The sequence below is a fragment of the Scomber scombrus genome, chromosome 7, assembly GCF_963691925.1.
Source record: "Scomber scombrus chromosome 7, fScoSco1.1, whole genome shotgun sequence".
Taxonomy (NCBI): domain Eukaryota; kingdom Metazoa; phylum Chordata; class Actinopteri; order Scombriformes; family Scombridae; genus Scomber; species Scomber scombrus.
This window is the reverse complement of record NC_084976.1, coordinates 21,041,423-21,049,140: the sequence shown is the minus strand read 5'-3', so window position 1 is coordinate 21,049,140 and position 7,718 is coordinate 21,041,423. Positions and strand designations below refer to the sequence as shown.

At 40.2% G+C, this 7,718-nt stretch overlaps 1 protein-coding gene across 1 annotated transcript; it reads right to left on the bottom strand.

Moving 5' to 3' along the window:
- Positions 1-274: 274 nt before the first annotated feature.
- On the bottom strand, positions 275-4,759 carry trim35-28 (tripartite motif containing 35-28). The gene is made up of 6 exons (XM_062423317.1): positions 4,134-4,759; positions 3,575-3,670; positions 2,736-2,966; positions 2,609-2,631; positions 2,404-2,522; positions 275-2,129 (listed from the first exon to the last, which is right to left on the bottom strand). The coding sequence occupies exons 1-6, from the start codon at positions 4,557-4,559 to the stop codon at positions 1,594-1,596; spliced, it is 1,431 nt and encodes a 476-aa protein (XP_062279301.1). The 5' UTR covers positions 4,560-4,759; the 3' UTR covers positions 275-1,593.
- Positions 4,760-7,718: the final 2,959 nt, after the last annotated feature.

Below are 7,718 nucleotides of genomic sequence, written 5' to 3'. Positions count from 1 at the left end.
CAAGAAGCTTAAAAAAACTTACAATTAAAAAAAGAAAAGAAAAAGGAGGGGGTCGGGGGTTCAAGGATGGGAGGAAAAAAAAGGTGCAGTTTTTGTTTGAATGACAATGCACTGTGGTTAGTTTGTATCAACAAGTGTTTGGAAAAAATTATCAACTAGCGAAATGTAAAATAAAATAAAAAGTAAACAACATTCACATTCAATGATATAGCCAAGAACAGTTTTAAGTTGCTCCAATTTTAATAATGAGACAAGACAATTTGATTTTCAGTGATTTTTACTTGACAAATGTTCACAGGCGCATTGAAATGTTTTCATGTACAGATCCACGGCTGTGATATCAGTAAATCTACTTCAAAGTGTGTCCAACCTGCTGTGAAACTCATTACAAGTATCATAAAACTAAAAAAAAAACCCAACACAAATATATTTAACATTACAGACAGCAATATTTAAGCAGAATCAATAAAACTTAAGTAGTAATGATTAACTGAGGCACATTCCCAAACTCAAGACTATAGATTGTATGGCATAGAACATGATCCTGTATTAATCCTGTAGAAGAGAAATTTATATGTATAGATATTCTGAAATATACAGTCTGTGGTAAAGACAGTCTATTCTACTCTTTCATGACTGAATTAAAATCACTGCAAATGTATGTGGTTGCTACTGTAATAGCTCTACTGTATTTCCAGACAGGTGTAAATTGATTAAAGAGTAGGAAATGTTTTTAATACACAACTTTTTTTTATTTTTTTGGGGTTTTTTGTTCACCTCTCAGATATTAAGCATTGCATGTCATAATTTCTTCCGGCATCATAAATAATCAAGAAATGTTTTAATTCATTTTAAAAAACTTTATCATTATTGGTCACCAGCATCATGTGTGTGTGTGTGTGTGTGTGTGTGTGTGTGTGTGTGTGTGTGTGTGTGTGTGTGTGTGTGTGTGTGTGTGTGTGTGTGTGTGTGTGTGTGTTTTGGACATTGACATCCAAAGGTTGGTCAATCATAATTCTTCCAGGTAAGGCACATCTAAATCATTTGGTCTTATTACTCTCTTGTGACACTGATTGATTGATTTTTGCATTTCTCTGCAATTCTATTAATCAGTGTTCAAAAACTTATCACTCAGCTCTATCGTATGCATCATGCAGCTGCAAAGTTTTTAATCAACTAATGACTGCATGTTTTTAAGTTGGTTTAAACAATGAATCAACAGTATTAAATCCTGCTCACAGTTTGACAGATTGTCATGTATTTCTTACACTTATCCTTTATGCCAGATCTTAAAGCCTAAATCACACGTCCTTTTCATAAAACCTACTTTTTTGAAGCTTAAAGATGATATACTGTTTTATACACTTTGTCATTAATCATATTTTAGTATATTTTATCTATTTTCTGAGTATCGCCCCAATTTGATCTTTTTATTTCTCTTTTTTGGCAGGTCCTTGATATTCTAGATGTTCGACTGCCACATTGTTGTTGAGTTTCATTTTGCTTTTATAAAGCATCTTTTTTGAAAAAGTTTATAATCATAATCAAACAGCTTTAGGTAAACCAACCACCCCTCTGCCATACAATGGCCCATTATGAGGTGTGTACAGCCATTTTTCCTGGAGCCAGAATCATGGGCGTACTATGGAGCCCGGGGCCAAACATAGGAAACATCGTCTCATCAAACTTGTGTGTCAAAGTGACCAGGTGCTTCGCTGCTCCCCCATCCCAAAATGACACCTCTCCCTTATCTATATTTAGCTTGATGCGGATCCTCTCTGGACGCTGTTGTAACTGCAGCACCGTACGATCAGGTGTTGTGGCAGTGTACACACCTTTGCTGAGTGTTATGGCCCACACTCCACGGCCAGTAGAGACCGTGAACTTCTTTTTACGGGCCACTGACTCTTTGCACACACCCACAATCCACTTGGGGTTGTCACCAACAAGGACATCCCATCTGTGTTTCCCAGATGTGTAACCTTGAGCACCCAGGACAAAGACGCAGGGATCAAAGCGCTCTGGGTTGTCAGGGGCAATCAGCCGCTCTGAGCTCTCCTTCACACTGGTCAGGTCAGCACTCAAGGACAGCCATGGAGAGGCTGTGTTTGGGTCCAGTAGTACTGGATCTGCACACAGGAATAGATGCAACCGTGTCATATTCTGATAAAGCAATATTTTCATACTAATGCAGCAGGAATTCAGGTATTTTCTGCCAATGTATAGGTCAGATTTCCCTTGAATAATGTTTCAAGTATGCAGACACAATTTTAAATGAACATCTGATCGCTAATCCGAAATACTTTTTTTCTGTGCATCTTAAATAGAAAGCAAAAAAAAAAAGATTCCCAACCATTTAAAAATCCCAGGGCAAAACCAACTCTCACTGTGTAATTTACTCACAATGTTTGACATGGTTCTGCAGGTTCCTCCAGACGTTGTAACTCAGAGCGCCAACATGCTTGCCCATGTCTAAAAGAGAGTCGTGAGGAATGCGAGGATCGTCACGAGTCCACTGGGCTCTGGAGCAAAGATGGCAAAAAAGTTTTAACATAACTCCTCTAAGTACTTCTCATTGGATATTTAGACTATAGACTTATATACTTACTTTCTTTTTAAATTCTGGAAATTCTACAACATAAAAGAGAAATTGAGATTAGTTTAATGCAACACTTAAACATCTAGGATGCTACAGGAAATAGTCTTGTAGCCTTATCGCTGAGGCCTTTTCTTACCCGCACAAGGGCTAAATCCTCATTGCCCATCTCTTTTTTCAAAGTATCAATGAGCTCCTTCAAAGCTGCAGTATCCCTATTTGCTTTATCAATCAAACTCTGAATGGACTCAAGCTTCTCCTTCTCCTCACAGGCCAGAGCTTCCAGACGCATAACTTCTTCTGTGACAAGCACCTTGTGGAGCCTCTCAAACTCCGCCTTGATCTGTCTCTCGGCCAGCCCAGCTTGATACTAGGTAAAGTCAGAGAAGAGTTTACACAGACAGGACAAATATTTTCTGATTGTTTAATGGCAATGACATTCTAAAGCATAAATAAATAATCATCAAACACTCTTAGATCCAATTTCATTTTCCTTCCTCATTTAATCATTAAATCCAACTAATGCAGCAGTACATACCAAAAAAATGACGGGACAAAGCTGTGTGTTTTTTTCTCATATGTCAATATTACATTGTAACACTGTATGGAAGGTCCCGTTAGTCGAGAACTGTGTGCATACTGTGAACGAAGTAAACAGTATGCACGTAAAATGTATGCAAGTAAAATCTTTCAATAAAACCAAACGCATGAGGGAATTTAATTTTGTTGTTTTAACTAGTTGAGAATTCAAGTGTAATGTGTAGATTCTGAAACACTCATTAAGGTGTAACAACTCTTTCCTTACATCCTACATAATGCAGATTATTCCCTCTATACTTTTGATATTTAACTTTCACTGACAGACTGTCTGCATGAGGACAGTGGAGCAGTGCAGCTTGTCCAATAATAAACTCAGTTAATGATTATATAGAGATATCAATATCCACACTACAGTATGAGACATGTCAGTAACTTTACCTTGACATACTCCGCCGCATTGCTGAGTTTCAGGGTCTGTTTCTTGTACGTGTCCACTTTCTTCTCAAAAATCTGGACTTTGAAGCTCAGCTCCTTCTGCAGGGTGGAAAAGCAAAACATGAAGAGACGAAAATCAAATATCGTCATCATCAAATGGTTTAGGAATGCTGAGACTTTAAGTTCAATATTGACCTTAAAAACAGCAAAAAATGTAAGTCACAGGGAACAAAATCCACTGTCTTCCTGTGGGAATGAGTCAAATCAAGTAGATATCTTTAAACATGGGGTTTTTGTAGCGCCAATTTCCTGTTTTAGTTGCGATCCTTCCTCCACAGCTCAACACGGAAACAGAAAGAGGAAATCTTCCACTGAAAAGACTGGACATGTGACAGATATCCAACTTGATTTGACTAACTAACACTGTAGGAGGCTTCAGATTAACTTTGTCTGAATATTCATTTGGGACAGACTTTAGAAATTGTGAACATGTCCTTTAAATATATAGAGATATATATTAAGGAAATAGATATTTGGAAATATCATTTGGCGGTCATTTTACCTTACAAAGCGGTGCTCCATCTTTCAGTGGGTGCAGTCTGTGTGTGTTGTGCAGGGCGACACAGTCCACACACACGGGCTCCTCGTCCTTCTCGCAGTACAGCTCCAGCGGCTTCAGGTGCAGGTTGCAGGCGTCCTCTGCGGCTTGCTGTTTCTGGTTGGTCCGTAAGTTACTTTGCTTCAGGAAGGACTCGCAGGCATCTTTGAGAGCGCGGTTGGCGATGGCCTGGTCTTCCTTGAACTCCTTCCTGCACACCGGACACTTTTTATTGACCGCGCAGCTCTTCTGCCAGCACTCCCGACAGAACGAGTGACTGCAGGGCAGCAGCACGGGGTCCTGGAAGATGCCCTGACACACAGGACAGGTGAGGTCCTGCCGGAGAGGTAAAGTCTCATCCGGTATATCTTCGTCCATACTGTCAGCCATGACTTCACAGGCCTTTCGCAGTCTGCTTTCGCTTTCAAAAAACCCCCAAAACCGGTGAATAAACACAGACCGATACGCTCTCACTTGGCTCTGTGTGATATATCAAGGTTTTAAGCGTGTGCGGAAGCCAACAACAAAAAGTGAAGTTGTTAGAAAGAAAGCAGAAAACCCTGCAAACGACACCTTCACGAAGAGCACAAAGTTCGTTACAGAGTCCTACCCTTTTTCCGCGTTTTCGTGACAGGAAGACAACTTGACTCCAGTTTACTCACCACTGCCCCCTGATGGAGTTATTCTTCTTATTCTTGTTTGTTGGATTTATAAATTGATAGTAACTAGATTATAGGCGCATTACCTCCACCTACTGGACTGCAGTGTGGGTCAGAGGATGGACAGAATAGACTTGAACAATTAATCTAAAATTGATCGGAATCATAATATGGTCCACTGCAATTATCACATCGCAATTTTTATTAGGCAAAATGTGTGTCAAAATAACATTATAAGTGAAACATTGTGGTGCTGCAGATATCAATCAATCTACTATCTTTATTTATATAGTGCCAAATCACAACATCTCAAGGCATTTTTCACATAGAGTCTAGGTCGTCATAGGTCTCATAAGACCGTACTCTTTTAGTTAAATTAAGGAGACCCAACATTCCCACATGAGCAAGCACTTGGCCACAGCAGCAAGGAAACAATTCCCCTTTACCTCGAAGAAACCTCAGGCAGAACTGAGCTCTAGATAGGCGTCCATCTGCCTTGACTGGTTGCGGTTGAGGGAGAGAGAGAGAGAGAAGGGGAGAAGAACGAGAGAAAGGGAGAACAGGGAGAAAATAGATACAGTGAGGAGCAAAAGGGTGTAGACACTACTGAAGAAAGAAAAGTTTGGCATCAAAGATGTCCTGGCCTACACATGTTCTACAGATTTAAGAAAACATCTTTGTTTGCTACAGACCCCCACAAACAATCCATACCATAATCATTTTAATATGTTTTTTCAGTGAAAATTAAGATATGTAAAAATAATCATTCCCCATAATATCACAGTTGCAATTGAATAATAATCAATAATCCCAATTAGTATCAGACACAAACTAATAATGGACCCACAAAGCAGACTTCAGACAGGGAAAAGTTCAAGGGAATGAGGTTGGTACACAGATAATCAGTCTAACAAGCAAAGGTATCCAAATTGGCAGGAAAAAGCTAGGTAATTTGCCAAGAGCAATGGTCAAAACACACTAGAAACACAATACAAAAAAAGATCTGGCACAGAAGGAGGGGAAGACACAGACTAAATACACTAGAAGAGGAAAGACAATGAGAAAGATGTGCAACACATGTACAGTTAAGTGACCAAAATAAAACAGTCTCTGTTATAGTGATGCAGTGTATAAAGACATAAAGACTGGGGCTTTACCAGTGGCGATCCTAGAGTATGGGGGGCCCCAGACATAGAAGCCCACTGATCCTCCACCCTCCAAGAACAATAAAAACAACTAACTAACATTATTACTATTTATTTAAACAACAATCAAAACAAAAAAACAAAATACGTCTGTACCTGATAATGTACATCTGAACAATACAATGTACAATGTCAGCTGTCATCAGGTAGAAGGCTACGTTTGCTATCGCTCAAAGGGCCCGCCCGCCCCTAGGTGGGTATTGGGTTAGTGGTGGTGCACTATAGTGTATGGGAAGTTTCATGGGGGATTATTGTCATTGCAAAATGTGCCATTATCAGCCAGCAGGGGGCCCCCTTTTCCAAGTTTTCTTTGGGGCCCCACATATTTGTTTGGTTTGCCTGTCCTGTCGGGGCACCCCTGGGCTTTACTATTGGAGTTATAGGGCCTTCCCACAAATGGACACACCTTTTACTCTTCTCTACTTACCACCACTATCCCATTAGTATGCCACTGCGCACAGAATAATGATTCTTACCATTAGAGGTTCTTCTTTCTTGCCTTTGCAGAGTCAGAGATCAGGTGCTAAAAGTCCAGCTCCTTCACAAATGAAGCATCAAAGAGAGGGCTGCAAGCCTCCTTATGGTAAAGTACAACTTTTTCTCATGGGACTTTTTTTATTGTAGCCGATTCTTTCTCTTCCTTTTTACTTTCTTTTGGCTTCTCCACAAGGCTTTTGATTACAGCCGGCACTGTCCTTTTTCCGCTAAGTGATCATTTCTGCACACCAGGTGATACAAACTAACCACAGCGGATTGTGACATTCTGATCAATTGTCACTTGCCCAGCCCTCAAAATGTGAAATGAAACAGTCAGTCACGAGACTTGATTTTCTATATGTCTATATCTGTGGAGTCCGACCAAAAAAGAAAAAAATAACTTCTACCATCATGGCACTTGCCCAGATCGCCCTTATGGTAGATACGGGCTAGATCCCCCCTCCCGATAGTGTTATCTGGTCATCCACTTTTGCTTAACAGGTCACTGTGGTGTGATTCTGCTATAGGCCTTTGTGTGGGATTTGATTTGTCCAAGTGCATTAAACGTTAGCTTTTGCAGTGTGTGAAGTTGCCTCGCTCACTAAGTACCTCTTATTTTGAAACCAGTATTCAGCTGTGCTGTGTGATTGTTGTATAGTCTGTCACATGTATCAGTCATAACTGTTGTGCTGTCTGCTTGGGTGGTTTTCAGAGAAGGGTAATATTACCATCGTCTTGAGCCATACACTGCGTTGAAATGATTTAATCCACTGTATCCTTGTCTTGTGATTTGTAAGTGAAATGGCAATAATTCAGCACATTGTTAATGGAACTGTACAGGCAGACGTGCTCCCAGCTCAGCTGAACTACTTATTCAGCTTTTGACTAACAGGTGTGTGATTTGACATGTCAGCTGGACTGAAAGCTCAAAAATAATTGAAGTGGATTTTAATGGCCAGGGTGGGTAACATCGGGTGGACGTGATTTGTGCAGTGAGACGATGTGGGGGGTCCATGAGCATCAGTGCCCAGGTGCCCCTGGTGATATTAACTACTCCAGCCTTGCATACCAACACACACCGGTATATTTATTTACTGATAAACTATTGTACATTTGACATTTCAGCTCATGATTACACCTGCTCGTAATCTTTTTCACTGTGCCATAAACACTTCCATGTTCACAAGATTTTTACCAGTTGTTGTTTT

Excerpts from the sequence above, each read along its gene's own strand:
- trim35-28 (XM_062423317.1), bottom strand. The coding sequence starts at position 4,559 with ATGGCTGACAGTATGGACGAAGATATACCGGATGAGACTTTACCTCTC. Across the intron at positions 2,632-2,735 it reads AGGATTTAGCCCTTGTGCGG|AATTTCCAGAATTTAAAAAG; the intron begins GTAAGAAAAGGC and ends TTTATGTTGTAG. Across the intron at positions 2,130-2,403 it reads GCAGAACCATGTCAAACATT|ATCCAGTACTACTGGACCCA; the intron begins GTGAGTAAATTA and ends TCCTGTGTGCAG.